Below are 21,760 nucleotides of genomic sequence, written 5' to 3'. Positions count from 1 at the left end.
ACGTGAATATAAACCTGTTTTGGTCCATTATTGTCAATATATGGTCTCCGGCGACGTTGCGGTTGTGGCTGCAGTGTGGACAGCAGATTTGGATTGTTGCTGAGTTTGCTCTCGGCCGGTTTGTTTGAGGTATTTCTGGGCCGAAGTGTTTGTTTCTTGGGTTGTTTTTTGAATTGTGGTTCGGATTAATTTTTTAATACAAATGTTTTTTATGCTTCCATGAAAACCAATTTTCTATAAATAACAGCAGTGGGAAATCTATAATACTCCATATGTTATCTTAGTTCATGTTTTTATTGCACTAAAATAAAGCCGTGACACTAAAAATATTGATATGGAATTTAATTATTAACTTGGTTATTGTGTTAAAAATTGTTAAATTATGATTAATTTTGAGTTGCAATAATTAATAAATAAAAGAATATGCTAAGCTTAATATGTGCATATTTTCTACATAGAATTCTTTTATCAAAACTACTAATATTCAGTTTTTAAATCTTGTCTCCCCCCCCCTCACAATAATTTATGAAAACCTCTACTACGTAAAAAGTCTATATTTTATATACGCTAAAATACACTTTCAAATGTCATAAGACTCATAACTCATGGTGATGTAGTACTAGCGATTGCAAAGACTATCGATAACTAAATTAAGTGTCACCAACAAACCGAGTAACTATTAAGTGGTTTAGACATATTCAGCACCTCATGTGTCCAATCAATCATACTAATTGTAGAAATTACTTCTCTATTTCTATTTTCTTTCTTTTTATAATTATTATTGATATTGATTGAACACACTAAGTGACAATATGTCGTACCAAGACCAGTTAATTTTTATTAAAAAAACCCAAGCAAATTAAAGCCCTAAATATTTTATTATTTATTAGTGATTTTAAACTTTGCGTCTCAGCAATACAACCGAAATTAAGATTGAAACAATACTTTCTACGCGATAGCAACACAAGATAACAAATATTGGCGACGTGATCTTCCTCCTCACAAGTCACAACCCCCAAAACGGCAAACAAAAACCTCACTCAAAGTTAAGCTGCCCAACTAAAATCCAGTTAGAGAAACTCTGCATTATTTCAAACAAAGCTCATTTTAAACAAAAACCAAAACCATGGCGATCATTTTTGTTCCTTGCAAGCCAAAACAACCTAGCAAAGCAAGCCTAATTTCCTTCCATTCAACTCATCCCAAACATTCATCAAACCCCACCTATAAAAAGAGAAGACAACACAAGAATTCAGTACTAATTTGTACACATCAATGGAGATTAAGCCATCGTGTCAAGACATGATAATCGAGGAGGAAGAAGAGAAAGACGAAGTAAAGGCGCCGCTACTGTGGAGCAAAGGCGTACCGGAAGTAGACAGAAACCCCATCCAACAAGCCATCAGCCAGACGTTTCAAAGCACGGCGTGCCTCGCCAACCTCCTCCCCACCGGCACGTCTCTCTGCTTCCAGCTCCTGGCGCCGATATTCTCCAACCAGGGCCACTGCGACGCCGCCGCCCGGGCCATGACGGTTTCACTCCTCGGCCTCTGCGCGCTCTCCTGCTTCCTGCTGAGCTTCACGGACAGCGTCAAGGACCAGAAGGGGAGCCTCTGCTACGGCTTCGCCACTCTTAACGGCCTCTGGATTATCGACGGATCGGCGACTCTGCCGCCGGAGATGGCGGCGAGGTATAAGCTCAAGTTTATCGACTTCGCGCACGCGGTGATGTCGGTGCTGGTGTTCGCGGCGGTCGCGATGTTTAATGAGAACGTGGTGGAGTGCTTGTGGCCGGCGCCGTCGGCGGGGATGAAGGAGGTGCTCACGGCGCTGCCGGTTGGGATCGGAGTTGTGTGTAGCATGCTTTTTGTGGTTTTTCCTACGAAGCGGCATGGCATTGGCTTTCCACTCACTGATTGTTAAATCCTACGGCTCAATATATATGTTGCTGTCTCATCGTTGTTATTCACTATCTTTTTTTCTTCTTCTAATTTTATGGATTAATGCAAACATTGATGGGTTGGTTTGTATTGAAACGTTTGATAAATTAAACTAAAGAGAAAGGAATACAAATTAGCTTTTCTGTATCTATGTATCACTATATACTCCCTACATTCACGATTAAATGTCCTAAGTTGACACAAGTTTTACGAAATATAATGAAAAGTGAGTAGAAAAAAGTGATATTAATTTTAAAATAAAATATGAGTAGAATTAGTTAGTAGAATGTGAGGTTTATTACTAAAAAAATAAAACATTTAATTATGGACTGACGAAAAAAGAAACCTGAGACACTTGGACGAAGGGAGTATATATAAAGACGGCAATAAGTGTCATGTGAGTTTTTAGGATAATGGGCTAAGTGAGTTTGGGCCAAACTTGGAGAACGCCTATAAAAATAAAAAGGATGTACTAGTTAAGGTTTTTGGTTTTTAAATATATATATATATATATATATAGGGTCTTGTTAGGTTGAGATTTTTTAGCTTAATTGAGAATTGAGATGCATTTTCAGCCACTCATTTTGAAATGTCAACTACAAGTAGATTATATCAACTAAGGGTATTATCGTCATTTCATTTCAATAGCCAGAATATCAAATGTCAACAACTCGTATTAAAATGTCAACAACTAAAAAAAAATTATTTTTTTATTTTTTTAAAAATTTTTTAAAAAAAATTTTAAATTTTTTTTTAATTTTTTTAATTTTCACGCGATGTCAACTACGATGTGTAGCCTGCACATCAAATGTCAATAGCCCTGCACATCAAATGTCAATAGCCTGCACATCAAATGTCAACAGCTTATAGTTGACATTATATGTGTATAGGTGATATGAATCATATATGTAGTTGACATTATATATGTGCAGTTGACATGAATTGTATATGTAGTTGACATTATATGTGTGTAGTTGACATGAATTGTATATGTAGTTGACAAAAAAAATAAAAATAATAAAAAAATCAAAAATCAAAAAAAAAATTTAATTTTTTTAAAAAAATAAAAAAATAGTTATTAAATAAAATGTATGATGAAATTACCATTCTGCCCTTTCACAATTAATTAATGTAAAAATATTTTCCATGTGGTAAATTCTGGACCACTCATTTAATAAAAATGAGTGGCTAATAATGCATCTCAATTCTCAATTAGGCTAAAAAATCTCAATTGATCACAACCCTATATATATATATATATATGGGGTCCTGTTAGGTTGATAAGTATTATTTAGCTAAATTGAGAAATGAGATGCAATATCAGCCACTAATCCACAAGATTAACTAAATGTCAATAGCTATCACATGTGTCAACACGGGGGTATAAGTGTCATTTCATGTTTTAATGTGTCGGATTGTTGACATGGCTTGTATGTCTAGTTGACATGACTTATAGTTGTTGTTGACATGGTTTCTATGTGCAGTTGACATGGTTGTACGTGTAATTGACATGGCTTGTAACACAGTTGACATGGCTTGTATGTGTAGTTGACACGATATGTACCGTAGTTGACATGACATGTATGTGCCGTTGACACGATATGCACTATAGTTGTCATAGTGTCACCGGCTTATATATCAAATGTCAACAACTTATAGTAAAATGTATCAGCTTGTATATCAAATGTCAACAGCTTGTCAAAAGCTTGTATATATTGTCAACAACTCAAAAACAATTATTGTAATTAAAAAATAACAACTATTTGACTTAATCTTCTATAAGCATCATAGTATACAACTATGCAATAGCTTAATTGATAATTCCATAACAAAAACGGAGACAGAGTCGGAGGAGATTGACTCGCCGGAGGTGGAGCGGCTGAGGGAGGATCTGTTGGACGGAATCGACGAGGATTTCGATCTCTGCACTTCCATCCACGACCTCGACTCGTTCATGAAGAGTTTCGAGGAGGAAATCACTACATCTCCCACTTCCAGTCACGGATCCGGAGCGGCTGAGGAAAGAATCGTCGAATCGGCGTCGGATTGTGGCGAATCCGGAGAGGTTGAGGAAGGAATCGTCGAATTGGTGTCGGATTCCGGCGAATCGCGGCCGGATCTAGGCTATCTGCTCGAGGCGTCGGACGACGAGCTAGGGATTCCACCTCCGGCGGCGTCTCCGGCGAGGAAGGAGCTGGTGACGGGGTGAGGAGGAGCGCTGCCGTGATTTGAGGCGGAGCATCAGCGAGAAGGGTCGGAAAAGAGTGGAGGAGGAGATGAGCAGAAGGTGGAGGCGTAAGGGAAGAAGAATGGGAGGGGAGAAGTTAGTTTTCATTTGTTTTCAACTAAATTTACCATTATACCCTTTCATAATAAATTAATCTAAAAATATTTTTTTGTGGCAAAATCTGGACCACTCATTTAATAAAAATGAGTGGCTGATGTTGCATCTCATTTCTCAATTAGCCTAAACAATCTCAATTGATCATGAACCTATATATATATATATATATATATATATATATATATATATATATATATATATATATATATATATATATATATATATATATATATATATATATATATATGGTCTTAATCTATCAAAATACGCCCTTAAGTACAAAAATACAGACCAAATCTGGAACGGAGGATCTGATTATGAACGGCCACGATTTAGTCTTGTCAACCATTTTGTTAGGTCATAATAATAACGAATTGAGGCATAAAAGGGTAATATGGGAACTAAAAAAATATAAACTGACGTTCCGTTTTTTTTTTTCGCGAAAATCATGGGATCATTACTCAAAAATATAAACTGACGTTCCGTTTTTACTCATGGCATAACCATACTAAAAACGCCTTTACAATTCAAGCACGACAAAAAAAAAATTACCCAACAATATAGACATATCTTTGGGTCATACTAATTTATGTTATGTGTCATAATAAAAAATATGATAAAATATGGTCAAAATATAATTACATTCAAGTCATAACACATGGATTATATGGCATAACCATACTAAAAACGCCTTTACAATTCAAGCACGACAAAAAAAATTACCCAAAAATATAGACATATCTTTGGGTCATACTAATTTATGTTATGTGTCATAATAAAAGATATGGTAAAATAAGGTCAAAATATAATTACATTCAAGTCATAACACAGGGATTATATGGCATAACCATACTAAAAATGCCTTTACAATTCAAGCACGACAAAAAAAAATTACCCAAAAATATAGACATATCTTTGGGTCATACTAATTAATGTTATGTGTCATAACAAAAAACATGGTAAAATAGGGTCAAAATATAATTACATTCAAGTCATAACACATGGATTATGTTTTATACCACAAAAATTTAATTTATTCTAATATTTCATAATAGATGAAAATATAGGTCATGATCATATAAAAGGAACATTAGATGACGGAGCAAAATTATAGGAAATACTAGACATTCCGGACTCAACATGTGAAAAAACTCACATGTTGATGGAAGAATGAATGAAACGAAGAAGAGTCCATGCATGCTTTATTTTTTCACTTATCTGCATTCGCCCATTAATAATAGTTTTGGTTGTAATGGGAAGTTGTTGTGCAAATCAACACCACTGGATTAAAAGATCTAACGACCTCCGTTTGACATTTGTTCTACGTTTAAGAATGGTTCTATCTTGATCACAATCCTATATATATATATATATATATATATATATATATATATATATATATATATATATATATATAGGGAGATGATCAAAATAAGTATGTGTTTAAATCCAGAAATGCAGACCAAATCTTGGCCCTAGGATTAGATGATCTAATGGTCAATAATTAACCAAAAACACAGAAGGTCATAATTAAACAATTTTAGGTCATATTATAATATTTGGGTTTAATGTCATGCTAAGATCGTTTTAGGTCATGCTTTGTTAGCATGACCTAAAAATTACCTAATTATGACCTAAAAGTGACCTAATTATGATATTGTTCTGCGTTTCTGTATTTAAATCTAGTTTTGCATAGATCAAAACCCTATATATATATATATATATATATATATATATATATATATATATATATATATATATATATAGGGTTTTGATCCAAGCAAAACCATTCTTAATACAAAAATGCAGAACCAAGCATACAAAAGTCATTTTTAGGTCATTGTAAGCTTATTTTTCCGTCATTATAGTAAGGATGACATGAAATGATCTTAACATGACCTCAAACCCAAAGTTTATAATATGACCTAAAACTGCTTTACAATGACCCTCCGTGTTTTTGTTTAATTATTGACCATTGGATTGTCAAATCTCATGGTCAGGATTTGGTCTGGATTTTGTATTGAGATCAAGTTTTGTATTGATCATTTTCCTATATATATATATATACATCCATCTCCCTATATGATAACCCCTAAATATCATAATAACCCTATAACTAAATCTGGACCACACATATTTCTAATCATGCGGTTGAGATTCAAACTTAGATTTACTTCATAAAAAAAAAGCTCGGGGGTAAAACTGTCATTTCTCTCATTTAATTTCTGAATTTTGCCAAATATCACGTAAAATGATAAAATGATAGGTTTATTGCATAGAATGATAGTTTTGAGATTCAAACTTAGATTTACTTCATAAAAAAAAGCGCGGGGGGTAAAACTGTCATTTCCCTCATTTAATTTCAGAATTTCGCCAAATATCACGTAAAATGATAAAATGATAAAATGATAGGTTTATTGCATAGAATGATAGTTTTGTCGGATAGAATGATACTCTGAGTTGATAAAATGATACTTTTGACTGACTGATAAAATGATAAAATGATAGGTTTATTGCATAGAATAATAGTTTTGCCGGATAGAATGATACTCTGAGTTGATAAAATGATAAAATGATAGGTTTATTGCATATAATGATAGTTTTGCCGGATAGAATGATACTCTGAGTTGATAAAATGATACTTTTGACTGTCTGATAAAATGATAAAATGATAGGTTTATTGCATAGAATGATAGTTTTGCCGGATAGAATGATACTCTGAGTTGATAAACTGATACTTTTAGCTTATAAATGTTAGGTTTACTGCATAAAATGATAGTTTTGCCGGATAGAATGATACTTTCAGCCGATAGAATGATAGTTTTGCCGGGTAGAATGATACTTTCAGCCGATAGAATGATAGGTATTTTTGGTGTATAAAATGACATTTTTGTTTAATAAAATGATAATTTTACCTGATAAAATGATAATCTAAGCGGATAAAATGACAGTAACCTTATAAAAATGATAGTTTAGCTGAAGAAATTGCATATAAGCTGATAAAATGATACTTTAACGTGACAAAATGACATAAAACTGATAAAATGATAGTTTTGCAGGATAGAATGATACTTTCAGCCGATAGAATGATAGTTTTACCGGGTAGAATGATACTTTCAGCCGATAGAATGATAGGTATTTTTGGTGTATAAAATGACATTTTTGTTTAATAAAATGATACTTTTACCTGATAAAATGATAATCTAAGCGGATAAAATGACAGTAACCTTATAAAAATGATACTCTGAGTTGTTAAAATGATACGTTTACTACTTTGTAGGTTTGTATATTATGTATTGTGCCGATTATATTAGGTTTATTGCATAGAATGATAGTTTTGCCGGATAGAATGATACTCTGAGTTGATAAAATGATACTTTTGACTGACTGATAAAATGATAAAATGATAGGTTTATTGCATAGAATGATAGTTTTGCCGGATAGAATGATACTCTGAGTTGATAAAATGATATTTTTGACTGACTGATAAAATGATAAAATGATATATGTTAGGTTTATTGCATAGAATGATAGTTTTGCCGGATAGAATGATACTCTGAGTTGATAAAATGATACTTTTGACTGACTGATAAAATGATAAAATGAGCGAAATTCAGAAATTAAATGAGCAAAATTTGGATACGTAAATTTTATCATGAGCGAAATGACATATTTACCCCCGCGCTTTTTTTTATGAAGTAAATCTAAGTTTGAATTTAGACCACGTGATTTTAAAAATGTGTGGTCCAGATTTAGTTATAGGGTTATTACGGAAATTAGGGTTATAATTATAATGCACCCATATATATATATATAAATCAATTCATCTAATTGAAATCTGCATTGGTTTAATGATAAAAAATTGAATCATGTGCAGTAAGTCTAAGGCCATCCACAACGCTGTTCCTATACCGTTCCTTAAACCACTATTTGAGGGCCCCACTGTACTTTTTTACTCCATTCCTTAACTAAGGAACGGAACCTGCAACCCTCCTTTCCTTAACCGTTCCTTAAATTACTATTCATTCAATTTCATTTTTTTTTATTTCCAACCCAATTCAATTTAAATAAACACACTTTAAAAAACAAACACACTTTATTAAAAAAAACACAACATTAAAAAAAATTACAACTTAAACGTAAAAAAATAAAAAACACACAATTAAAATCCTAAAAAAATAAAAGTACACAATTTTAATAATTTCATCCGCCAAAATTTGCCCAAATGTGCTCAATTAGATCATGTTGGAGTTGGGTGTGGGCACTAGAGTCGCGTGTCCTTGCACGAATAGATAACCGTTCTTGTATAGACGGATGCGCTCCACTTCGAGGCGGACTACTTGCGGTTGAGCTTCCGGGGGATTCGTCGTCGAACCAATTTCCCGCCTCGGGTCCTTCGTCTTGGACAATCATGTTGTGCAAGATTATGCACGTATACATGATGTCGACCATGTTTTCCATGAACCACGTACGAGCCGGGGCTTTGATGATGTTGAAGCGCGCTTGGAGAACCCCGAACGCCCTCTCCACATCCTTGCGAGCAGCCTCCTGCTTCGGCGCAAAAAGAGTCTGCTTTGGGTTCGCAGACCCACTGCACGTCTTCACGAAGGTAGGCCACTTCGGGTAGATGCCATCGGCGAGATAGTACCCCATTTTATAAAGCCGGTTGTTGGCGACGAAGTTGATGGCCGGCGCTTTACCATCCAAAACTTCGGTCAAGAGGTCGGACTGGTGGAGCACGTTTACGTCGTTGTTCGACCCGGGGACCCCGAAGTACGCGTGCCAGATCCAAAGGCGGTAGTCGGCAACGGCCTCAAGTATAACGGTTGGGTGGGTGCCTTTGTGGCCGCTCGTGTAGGACCCCTTCCACGCCACCGGGCAATTCTTCCATTGCCAGTGCATGCAATCGACGCTGCCGAGCATCCCGGGGAATCCGTGCACTGTTTCGTGAAGGTTGAGCAGGAACTGACAATCGGTCGTGCTTGGCCTTCGGAGAAATTCGTTGGTGAAGGCTGCCCAGACGCCTTGGCAGAATTTGAGCAAGCACATTCGCCCAGTGCTGTCTCCGATGTGGAGGTATTCGTCGAACATGTCGGCCGTTTGTCCAGTCGTAAGCTGGCGGATTGCTGCAGTACATTTCTGCAGCGTCGTGTGGCTGGGACGGCCGACTGCGTCGAACCCTTCCTGGAAGAACTCTTCCCGGGCTGCCAAAGTATTCGCGATGTGGAGAAATAACGGTTTCCCCATGCGGAAACGGCGACGGAAGTACGTATCTCCCCAAACCGGGTTATCGCAGAAGTAGTCGCGTACTAACCTTGCGGCGGCTTCCTCCCGGTTACGATGGATGTACGTACGGGAGCATCGTTGGGGTGGCGCGGCTTCTTCCGCCTCCCGTCGTCGATCTTCTTCAAGTGATTGTTCCAATATTTGACGCATTTGTTCATAAGGATCCATTAGTTTGATTAAATTTGGGAGAAGGAAAATATAGTTGATTTGAGATGAAAATTGGGGTGGAAATAGAGAGGAATAGATGGGTGTTTGTGATTGAAATGAGTATGAAATAGGAGTATTTATAGAGTAAATAAATAAAATAAAAATTAAAAAAAAATAAAAAACGGATATAAAAAAACGGTCTCATTACCGTTGCAAAATTTTTTTTTTATTAAATTCGAATTTTTTTAAAAAAAATTAATTATTGCGTCACCGGACGAAGCCCACTCGCGGGGCAGCGAGTGGGCTGCACGCGTCGAATGGGAGGCCGCCACGTCGCCTCGGCGCGTGGCGGAACGTTCCGTTCCGCGTTCCTCCGAAACGGAACGCGGCACGGCATAGGAACGGCGACGGCACGGAACGGCGACAGAACGCACCCCGCAACGCGTGCCGCCGCGGAACCGTTCCGCCGGAACGGCATAGGAACCGCAACGGCACAGCGTTGCGGGTGCCCTAATGACCGAATGAAAATAAGGAGGTAGTGCAATTGAAATTTGGGGACGCGGACTCTAGTAAAAATATGCTACATCAACTTTTCGGTGATTGAAAAATAGTAATGGAAAATTTGCAACACTGGAAATATGTTTAATTGGCAATCTATTTTCAGCGTTAGTGTTAAGTTTTCTTGATAGGAGTACTAAAACCCGTGATTTACGTCCAAAATTTGATAAAATTCAAAATAAGAGAATTTTCAAATCTTAGACAATTCAAAATAAGAGAATTTTCTATTTTTGTTTTTTCATGAGTTTAATTTGTACTTATGCTATCATTATGCAGTTTATCGTACCTTTTGGTTCATGAAAAAATCAATGCCCTATTCATGCAACAATAACTCTTAGTTTAATTAATCACTACTAGTCTATTATCAGTCCAATATTAATATTTATTTGTGTAAGTCGTAAAAGGCTAACATATGATAAAAATCGAAAAAGAAAATATATTTGAAATTGTCGCCAAGATAGTTACAAGGAAATTAAATAAAAAATATAGTAATATAAATTGTCCTATAAGAACCATTTTGAGTAATTAAGCAATTGTCATATTTCCCGCAGCAGAAAAAAAAGGTGCAGTAATTGATAAAATTAATGAAATTTCATAAAAGAAGAAAAAGGGAAGAATAAAAGTAATCAAAATTAGTACTACTAGTCAAAGTCAATTATAGTCAACATTGGATTCGAATAACAAGTAAATTTGGCCCAATTCGAAGCCCATTTAGATAACAAAGCCCTTTATGCTTAATTCAGATTCGAGGAGTATTACACATGAAAACAATAGATTAGAAATGAAGGAAGCCAGAAAATACCCAAAACACCCCCACAACCTTGAACGAAAGTCCCAGCTTCTACCCTCAAAAAGGAAATAAAACCAAAATTTCAATCCAAAGAACTACACCACGAAACTAAATCGAATAAAAATATTTAACGAATTTGGAAAAAAGATGGATTTTGATAGAACCGAGAGCGATATAGACTATTCCTGTGTTGTTGTTTGTTTTAATTTCATTGCTTTATTATTTCTAGTGGCTCTGGCAAAGGCCAACCGAGAGGGCGCAATCTTGATTTTTAGGGTTTCTGGCTGCCGATTGATCTCTAATGGATGCTGGTTCCGAAGGGGAGATCAATAGGAACATGAATCACAGCCCGTCCGAGGGCTCTAAGCGCCCCAAGCGCCAGATGAAGACGCCGTTTCAGTTGGAGATGCTCGACAAAACCTATGCCAGTATGTTATCCTTTTATCCGTCATGTGGTGGATGTTGTTCTGCTCTGTTTGTGGTGCAGTTCGTGTGTTCTCTCTCTTTCTTTTTGCTTTTTCTTTTAAAGTTAATAATTTTTGTGGGTTAGTAAGTTTTGTTTCTGCAAGGATGTGTATGTATGCTAGTATGATTAGTGGTGTTCATTACTACTATTATTTATTTCCAAAGTTTTTTTTTTGTTTGAACATGTGTAATTTGTGCATCGGTCTGGTTTTTTCCTTCTTTCACTGATTGAATGTTTTTAGTGAGACTAAGTGATGAAGACTTCAGGTTGTTAAATTGCGAGTTTCTCTTAATTTCTGAAACCAAGGTGTTGTTGTGGACGGAATGTTTGCATTCCGTTGGAGCATGGATATAATGAACGTGCTTGTGTGTTCTAATTGAAATCTACTGTTGAGTGATGGTATTGGCTCTTATGGTTAATATTATGCAGTGGAGACGTACCCCTCTGAGGCAACCCGTGCTGAACTGTCAGAGAAACTAGGTTTGACGGATAGGCAGTTGCAAATGTGGTTTTGTCATAGGAGACTGAAGGATAAGAAAGAATCGGTGGGTGTGGCATCCATAAAATCACACACTCCTGGACCTGTTGGAAGGAAGGTATTTGTTGAGTCCCCTAGAGAAGAACTGATGACAGCTGAACCCGGCAGTGGACATGTCTCTGGTTCTGGTTCTGCCTCTGGCTCTGGGTCAGGTTCAAGTCAGTATGATGTTGGAGATGGTACGCCTATGGTGCCTACTAGGTATTATGAGTCACCTAGATCTATCATGGAGCATAGAGTGATTGCATGTGTAGAGGCACAGTTGGGAGAGCCCTTGAGGGAGGATGGACCAATTCTTGGAGTGGAATTTGATGAATTGCCCCCTGGTGCATTTGGTGCACCTATAGGTAAATTTGGTCTTCAAACTTATTTATCATATCTAGAACATTGAAAAATACATGGCTGTAAGGTATCAAGGTTTAGTTGACACTCATGTTTCGTTAAGATGACTTTTTTTCTTCTTCAAAATACATGTTCTTGATGATTTGTGCTTCTACTATAGGTATTGACAGCAATATTATTCACAAAATTGAACTTACATATTTCTATGATGCTTATATTTCAGTTCAAGTGGAGCACAAAGACAGATACAGACATTCTTATGATAGCAAGTTATATGGGCAGTACGATGCAAAGCACATCAAAGTTTGTCCTCTGTTCTTTTTATATAATTTATAGCATGTTATCTCTGTCATATGAACATAAATATTGCTAGATGGGTTGGTTGCAATAAGCAATTCAGTTGAGTTAGTATGATCCAGTGTTGTTAGGGTCGAGGGTCGCACCGGGTCGATAAGGTGAAAATTCGGGTCGCGGGTCGACGAGTCGACTGGGTCGAGAGACCCACTAATCTGCACACAAAATTCAAAAAGAAGATGAAAGTTAGAACAATACCTTGATTAAACAAAGGAAGGAATAGATGAAGGGTGGCTCTGTATATTTGTTTAGGAATGAAGAGGATGAATTTAGGGTTTGAAAAGTTTGATGGTGTTCATGCATATATATAGATAAAAACGTGTGCAGTCAGAATATAAGTGTGAGAGATTTTTGAAAATCAGAATATAAGTGTGAGAGATTTGAGGAAAAAACGTGTGCAGTCAGAATATAAGTGTGAGAGATTTGAGGAAAAAAGACTGAGATTAGAGAGGAGCACACTGCTGAGATTAGAGAGGAGAAAAACGTGTGCTCCTGATGAGATTAGTGAAAGTCAGAGCAAAAGTGTGAAAGATTTGAGAAAATCAGCAGACTTTTAGGTAAGTTTTTACTTTTATACTTATGTTTATTTTAGTAAAAACAAATCAGCATTAAAAAGGAAAAGATTCAGAGAATAAAGGTCTAGGAATTACCTGTATCTCGACCCGGTGGCGACCCTCTCGACCCAGGCGACCCTCTCGACCCGGGCGACCCGGCGGCGACCCCGTACCTCGATCAACCCACCCATGTTGGGGCGGTGACGGTCTCGACCCGGGCGACCCGAGCGACCCGGGCGCCATTTTGACAACACTGGTATGATCATTAAGCTGCTGTTTACCACACCGGACTTGAATGCCATAAGTCACTAATATGTGTTGTTCCTACACACCAGCAGTTCTACTAGTTTTGTTTCACTGAAATAAACAAATGGCTGATTTTTCTTAGAATCTTGATTATCAGGCTGCATCAAGTGGCCCTCATGAAGCATTGGAGACCAAGATTAGGACTGATGCATATGGACATGTCACTAAGTCATACCAATATGACCCAGCCATTGATGGTCCTCCCCCAAAAGGTTTGTCGCTTAAGCATGAAAATGGGCTTCTCTCCAGGGAGCATGTCGTTGAGGGTCAAAACTCAAGAACAGATCTGTATGCTCAGCCAGGCAGACAGATGCAGCTTTCCTTGTCTCCCAGGACTACAGATCTTGGTACACCAAATGATACCAATGTTTATATAGAGAGGAAACGCAAGGTAGTCCTTTTCTATTTGGTTTTTGTGTAACCAAATATTTGAATGCTTGTACTGATACAAACTGCTATTTTATTTGATCCTTATATAGAGTGACGACTCTCGAGTGGGAAGAGATGTTCAATCCCACGAGAAGAAGATTCGTAAAGAACTTGAGAAACAAGATGTGTTAAAGCGAAAGGTTTGGGCTCTTGTTCATTTTCTTTTAAGGGTTAGTTCATTGTGAGATAACTACTCAGAACCTGAACCTCAGACTTATTGACACCTGTCTCTGTTATTCTATCCACATAGAGAGAGGAGCAGCTAAGGAAAGAAATGGAGAGACAAGATCGTGAAAGAAGGAAGGAAGAACAACGACTTTTGCGAGAGCAGCAGAAACAGGAGGAGAAATTTCAGCGTGAGGAAAAGCGTGAAATGGAACGGAGGGAAAAGTTTATGCAGAGGGAACTTATGCGCGTATGTTTACATCTTATGTTTATATCATATTTTCTTTCTAACTTGTTATTTTTCTTGATTGTGGTAGTGAGTATTAAACTTCATTTTTTCCAATTGGTATTCCAGGCGGAGAAAAGGCAACAGAAAGAAGAGCGTCGCAGAGAGAAGGAAGCAGCAAGACAGAGAGCTGCAGTGGAGAGAGCGACAGCTAAGAGAATTGCTAAAGAATCCTTGGAGCTAATAGAGGATGAGCGTCTTGAACTAATGGAATTGGCTGCTTTAAGCAAGGGGCTACCTTCAATTCTGTCTCTTGATTATGACACTTTACAGAATCTTGACTTATTCCGAGGTTGGTATTGGTCACTACAATATCTTTCAAATAAAATTGAATCACAGTCCTCAGCAAATTCTCTCTTGATGGTGACATTTTAGCAAAAGCTTCTACTTATATATATAACTTGAATAATGAAACTAGAAAGGATATATTAGAACCATTTCTTTTCCATTACATTTATATTTAAGTAAATGACGTGAAATTGATTAGTGATTACCATGTTTATTGGTTCTTGTCAGCATCTTCACATTATTTGCATTCTGTCTCAGTGTCTTTATTCTTCTAAATAAAAAAATTGTGTGTTTAGCTCATCTTTTTCAGAACCTGCAGATTATTCTTCTATTTTGACCTAACACTAGTTTGAGGGTAATACCGGCATTTGAGAATTTAAACTGAAGTGTGTCATGATTGAAACATCAGGGTTTTTAGGATGGTGCTAGTGAGAGTTGTGCTTATGGTTGTGTTGCTTTGTGCTGTAAGAGTTATTTATTAATTTTTTCTTCCATTTAGATGCTTTGTGTGAATTCCCTCCAAAGACTGTAAAGTTGAAAAAGCCTTTTGCAATTCAACCTTGGATGGATTCAGAAGAAAATGTTGGGAACCTCTTGATGGTATGTTTCTATACTGCCACCTGTTTCTCTATACTTCCTCTTTAATGAGTTGATGGGATCTTCGCTCTCTCAACGAATTTCTGAAATAATATTTATCTTTCAGGTTTGGAAATTCTGCTTGACATTTGCAGATATTATTGGCCTTTGGCCTTTTACCATCGATGAATTTATACAGGCTTTTCATGACCATGTGAGTTTTAGGATGCTTTTATTTTTCTTGACTAGCTAATATCCATTTTTACTAATTCATTTTGTTCATTCTATTTAATTTCCTTTCTAACTAATTCGTTTTCATCCTTCTTATCTCTAGATGCTGACATAAGAGCTATAACCATACTTGTTTTATAAGTTTCTTTTCAAATTATTCATCTCAGATTACTTTCACCTTTTCTGGGATAGGGTTGGAGTTGTTTTTGTTGTAAACATTCATGGTTTCTTGTTTCCTCATCACAGGATTCAAGACTACTTGGTGAAGTACATACCGCACTTCTAAAGCTTATCATAAAAGATATCGAAGATGTTGTGCGAACTCCTTCAGGTGGGCCAGGTACAAACCAATATAGTGCTGTTAACCCTGAAGGTGGACACCCTCATATTGTTGAAGGGGTAAGTACTCCCATTGGAAAGGCTTCCCATTTTTTTTGTTTACTTCAGATTTTGTTTTCCAATGGCTATTACATTAATAATATGGTCATTGTTGCAGGCATATTTATGGGGTTTTGACATAAGAAACTGGCAGAAGCACTTAAATCCATTGACATGGCCTGAACTATTACGGCAATTTGCTCTATCAGCTGGTTTTGGTCCAAAGTTGAAGAAAAAGGCCATTGATCGAGTTTCCACGAATGATCATGACGAGGTATCTTGTTTGTTCTTCCTCCGATGAGCCTTCTTGTATCTGACTGCTCTATACCAGACTTCAATTCCAGGATGGAAGTTGTAATGTATTATGGGAAATCTGAAAATTTGCAATTGCTTTGGGTAACTCAACTAAATAGACTTATTTGTCAGCAGTGAACACACACATATGGATTGTTAAATGCTATGCACATAATGCACTTGAAAACACTCTCATGTCCCTTGTCATGAATTGTTAGCCACAGGACTAAAGAAATGTAGTGTTGGGCTGTATAACTGCATTCATTAACATATGCTTGTTATCTTTCAGAGTAGAGGTTGTGAAGATATAGTGTCTACTCTAAGAAATGGTTCAGCAGCTGTGAATGCTGTTGCTATTATGCAAGAAAAAGGACTCAGCCTCCAACGCAAGTCAAGGCACAGGTTGACTCCAGGAACAGTTAAATTTGCAGCTTATCATGTCCTTGCTCTTGAAGGAAGCCAAGGGCTAAATGTTATCGAGCTTGCTGAGAAGATTCAAGTAAGTAATAGCTAGAATTTGATAGTGCTTATTTGGTTGTGTCTTCACTTTTCAGGCTTCACTTTCAGTTTTATGGATTTCTAGTTGAGTTTACTAGTATGTTATATGGTTTCAGTATTTCATCTGGGGACAGGAAGTATGTTGTGGTGAATTATTTGAAATTTGAAATTTGAAATATTCTAATTCTCATATTGATAATGTGGTTTGACATGTTGAATAATATGTCAAACCACATGCCATTGGAATCATGGTATCTGATTGAGCATTGAGGTTCAAGGGTTCAAAAGGTTTTTGGTGAACCTGACCCATGCCCAAGAGTGTGATAAAAGCAAACATGATTTTAGTGTTTAGCATATTAAAAAAGGGGAAAAAATGTGCTTTTTCGTTTGGTGGTGGGGGAAGGCCTTAGGTTTTTGCTTTGTTTCTAACTATCTGATTTTGTTTATATTGTAGAAATCTGGACTTCGTGACTTGAGAACGAGCAAAACACCTGAAGCTTCAATATCTGTTGCCTTGTCGAGAGATCCAATACTTTTTGAAAGAATTGCACCTTCAACATATTGTGTGCGGCCAGGTTATAGAAAGGATCCTGCTGATGCTGAATCAGTTATTTCTGCAGCCAAGGATAAGATACTGAGATATGCAAATGGTTTCTTAGCTGATCAAAATGCTGATGAGGAAGAAAGGGAGGATGATTCAGAAAGTGATCTCGCGGATGGTACAGAAGTTGATGCTCTAGCCATCCCTTTGGATGCAGATAAAAATGGTGCATGTAATCAAGTAGTCTCTGGTAATGGTAAAGGCAAGCTTCCTGATGATGGTTTACTGCAAAATAAGATTGCTACAGCTGGTGAGAATTTACATGTCTTTTTGCATTTTGTTACAACTTGGTTTTTATGCTTGAAATATAAAAGCTCAAGTGAGATCACATATTAACCAACTTCAGTCTATGCAGTTATTAAAGAGGCTAATCCGGACCAAGATGTTGAGATTGATGAAAGCAAAACTGGCGAACTCTGGGTCCAAGGGCTCACTGAAGGAGAATATTCTGATTTGTCTGTCCAAGAGCGTCTTAGTGCCCTTGTTGCCTTGATTGGTGTTGCTAATGAAGGAAATTCAATTCGTGTAATTCTTGAGGTAGGTCCTTCGGATATCTTTCAATTGTTTACAGTTGAAGTAGGGCTTTATATCAGTGGTGATTTCTGATTAATAAAACTGGTTGCAGGATCGCATGGATGCTGCAAATGCTCTTAAAAAACAGATGTGGGCTGAAGCACAGCTTGATAAAAGGCGAATGAGGGAAGAAACTATTAACAAGTTGTATGATTCTTCTTTCAATGCTATCACAGAGGGCGGTCTAAGTCCACTAGCTGCAGAAAATAAAGTTTATTATCCATCCCTATCCACTTTAGGGAAGGATGAGTCTTCTGTTGCCGGAGAGGGTGTTCACAATACCATGGATAATCCAGACACTTCCATGGGTCACTTTGTTTCTCCTGCTCAGCAGAATGGAAATATAACAGAGAGGTCAAGGTTGCAGCTTAAATCTTTTATAGGCCATAGAACTGAAGAGCTATATGTCTACAGGTCATTGCCTTTGGGTCAAGATCGAAGAAGAAATCGTTATTGGCAGTTTATAGCTTCATCTTCTTGCCTTGATCCTGGTTCAGGGAGAATTTTTGTTGAAACTCCCAATGGCTGTTGGAGACTGATTGACTCTGAGGAGGTAGTTACGAATTTATTCACCCTGCTCCTATTCCCTCTTCATATTTTTTTTCTAGTTAGATGCTCTGTAATTGTGTCTTTGTAATACTCCTGGTGTGGAAGAAGCCAGGAGTGTTATGCTGGCAGGCCATGTTGAAATTTTCTGCTTATTATGCATAAGGATGGATTCTGTTAGATGTCTGTATTGGGATAATAGCTACCTAGATTTTATGTTGAGATTCAGTTGAGCATTATAATACTCCCTCCGTCCCATAAAAATATGTGCACTTTCTATTTTCATCCGTCCCACAAAAATATGTGCATTCCATTTTTTAAAAGTTATATCAATTAAATAATGTAGGTCCTACTATCCACTAACTCTACTTTAACTATCATTTTCCTCCTCTCTCTTACGTTACCAAATTTGTCTTAATTCTTGTTCCATACCCAATGCCCATATTTTTATGGGACGGAGTACTTATTATCTAATGAAAGTTTGGTGAAGGGTGCGGATGGAATTTAGTTTGGTTATCCCTAAAAATGCCATCTTTACCGTATTTCGATTCTATTTTGTTCTCATTTTTGTTTATTTTATCTCAACACCATTCCTATTGTGACATTTTTAAATACTTCTTGCAGGCATTTGATGCTCTTTTGACATCTTTGGACACTCGGGGAACAAGAGAATCTCATCTGCATATAATGTTGCAAAGAATCGAAGCCTGTTTCAAGGAAAGTGTTCGAAGGAATCGTTTGTCCCTGAATGGGGACACAGATCGACTAGGAGATGTTGAACTAAATTCTAGCTTTGCTTTTGAAAGTGCTGAGAGTCCTAGCAGTGCAGTTTGCACTACCAGTTTTGATGCACTAGAACCATCACTTTCATTCAGAACTGAAGTAGGCAAGAATGAAAAGGAGAGCAATAACTTCATGAAGAGGTATGAAGACTTACAGAACTGGATGTGGAAAGAATGCTTGAACTCATCCATTGTACGCGCCCTAGAATGTGGAAAGCAAAGGTGCTCGCAATTATTGGGAATTTGTGACATTTGCCTTGCTACTTATGCTGAGGACTGTTGCCCTTGTAGCCACTGGGATCAAGGGAAGATTGTGGCAAAAGGACATTTTCCTGTGCAATTTAACGGTGAAAATAATTTGATGGATGGGAGAAACAGTCCACTGAGAATCAGATTGATCAAGACCATTCTAATTTCACTTGAGGTGCTACTGTGTGCTTTTTTTTCAGCATTCTAGGGAATCATGTTACATTTATAAAACCATATGCTTACACTAATTGTCGTCTAACAGGTTGCTGTTCCCTCTGAAGCCCTTCGTTCTTCTTGGACTGAAGACCTTAGGAATTCTTGGGGTGTTGAGCTCCAGAACACTTCGTGCATTGACGGTCTCCTACAGGTGTTTACACCACAATGCTGCTACTTTAACCATGATTTTTTATGGCCAGCTATTTTAATTTTTGTTCGTCTTATTAGACTCCTCATATTTCTCTGATTTTTCTCGCTCTTCCTTTTTGTAAAGATATCTTATAGGCGTTTGTGAACAATTACAGGTTCTTAATCAGTTAGAGGCTGTCATAAAACGTGATTACCTATCAGCAGATTATGAAACAACTGAAGAATTATTGTGTTTTTACGACTCAAGATCTGCTGTTAACAAATCTAATCACCCTGGATCCATACCCCAACTTCCTTGGATACCAAAAACTACTGCTGCTGCAGCTCTGAGGCTTTTCGAGCTGGATGGATCCATCTTCTACACCCCAAGTCAGAAGGCCGAGTCTCATGTTGAAAAGAAAGTGGAAGCTCTTCCTGTGAGTGCCTCTCTCTCTCCCCAAACCCACCACTTTCATGTTTGCATATATTGTTAAACCCTTTGCTTAGCATGGTTCTGCACGTGGAAACATCTTGCCCCAGGATTGAAGATGCATGAATCATTAAGAAATCCCACTAAAGACATGTTTTGGATTACAAAAATTCATCAAAGTAGTAGTAGTAATTATAATATTAACTATTATAGATAAATAAAAAGCAATCTCTTCAATTCTTGAGAATTATGCACTTTTAACACCCTAAATTGCCATTTAACACGTATGGTATATGCAAATGTAGAATATCTGCTTTGTTGCATCGCTTGATTTGTGTGTTTGCTGAAAAACTATTCCTCAGTTTACTTACGGAATTACTCCACTTCATAATTCTGAGGATTACTCATGCTGGCTTTTAAATGAATTCACTACTCATGCTTTGTAACAAACTTTTCTGTGGCATACAGAATTTGTCATTAAGATATGGTCACCCCAAAGACATCCAGAGGGCTGAATCAAGGGGATTCGATAGATATGGATATCTGGAGGAAAATTGGGATCATCTTCGTGGCGTTCCAGGTAGCTCCGGTTACAGGCAGGTGGCTCGTGGTAAAGGAGGTCGGCCGCGTGGAAAGTCACAGAAAGGGGTCATTAATTCTGCACCGTCTGGCAAGAGGAGCATGAAACAAGGTAATACGTTAACTCAATTCCTTCTGCAGCAGGGAATGAGTGCACCTGGGCAGAAGCAACGTGGTCCCCGAACTGTGAGGAGGAGGAGACCAGAGAAGAAAGTTGTTGCAGAGAGTAAACTGGACGACTTGTATGACAAAGACACCTTCATGAATACCATAGAGGAGCCAGAAAGTTTTGGCAGGGAGGAGGGTGCACATGATTTTAGTGCTAGAATCATCGAAGGTGAAAATGATGACAGTAGCAACAACATTGATGGTGACTCCGATGTTAATGTAGACAACGAGTTCTATCACTATAGAAAATGGGGAGCAACCACCTATAACACCATCTCTCACAGAAGCACCGAGCTGGCAGCAATGAGTGAAGATGAAGCTGATGAGACTGATGATGAACATGGTTATGATGAGGATGGTGAGAATGTAGCGGAGGACGTTCAATTTAACAAGTACTCTGACCAAGATGGAGAAGGGAACCAGGATGATGGTTCTGAATCGTTAGCTTCTGACAATTACAGCGATGATGACTGAACTGACGTAGTGGTAGAAATTCTTTTTATTTTTTTGGTAATTCTTTAGAGATGCGGCAATCCAACTAGATTGTCTGGTGTAAAATTATAGAGGAACACGGTATTGTTTTCTCCTGCATAGGGCGTTGAGTTCCCTTTGGTAATGATATAAATTAGGAATACAAAAAAATCATATTTTGTTAGACATGTCAAATGACATACTACTATTTATTGAGCTATCAACCTGCACTCTATTGTATCTTCT

General features: G+C 37.4%; 2 protein-coding genes across 2 annotated transcripts; both read left to right on the top strand.

Moving 5' to 3' along the window:
- Positions 1 to 1,246: 1,246 nt before the first annotated feature.
- LOC121743819 (protein DMP4-like) lies at positions 1,247 to 2,087 on the top strand. The gene has a single exon (XM_042137185.1). It carries the CDS (start codon positions 1,276 to 1,278, stop codon positions 1,921 to 1,923), a length of 648 nt encoding a protein of 215 aa, XP_041993119.1. The 5' UTR covers positions 1,247 to 1,275; the 3' UTR covers positions 1,924 to 2,087.
- A 9,061-nt stretch (positions 2,088 to 11,148) lies between these two features.
- LOC121745120 (homeobox-DDT domain protein RLT1-like) lies at positions 11,149 to 21,758 on the top strand. The gene is made up of 19 exons (XM_042138907.1): positions 11,149 to 11,493; positions 11,961 to 12,416; positions 12,635 to 12,714; positions 13,723 to 14,016; positions 14,105 to 14,194; positions 14,305 to 14,469; positions 14,575 to 14,797; positions 15,293 to 15,393; positions 15,497 to 15,583; positions 15,847 to 15,999; positions 16,097 to 16,252; positions 16,562 to 16,771; positions 17,225 to 17,621; positions 17,727 to 17,908; positions 17,997 to 18,497; positions 19,115 to 19,696; positions 19,784 to 19,888; positions 20,043 to 20,303; positions 20,765 to 21,758. The coding sequence occupies exons 1-19, from the start codon at positions 11,367 to 11,369 to the stop codon at positions 21,515 to 21,517; spliced, it is 4,923 nt and encodes a 1,640-aa protein (XP_041994841.1). The 5' UTR covers positions 11,149 to 11,366; the 3' UTR covers positions 21,518 to 21,758.
- Positions 21,759 to 21,760: the final 2 nt, after the last annotated feature.

This window comes from Salvia splendens, chromosome 8 (genome assembly GCF_004379255.2).
Source record: "Salvia splendens isolate huo1 chromosome 8, SspV2, whole genome shotgun sequence".
Classification (NCBI taxonomy): domain Eukaryota; kingdom Viridiplantae; phylum Streptophyta; class Magnoliopsida; order Lamiales; family Lamiaceae; genus Salvia; species Salvia splendens.
Note: the sequence above shows the minus strand (reverse complement) of the source record. Positions and strands in the feature narration are given on the sequence as shown.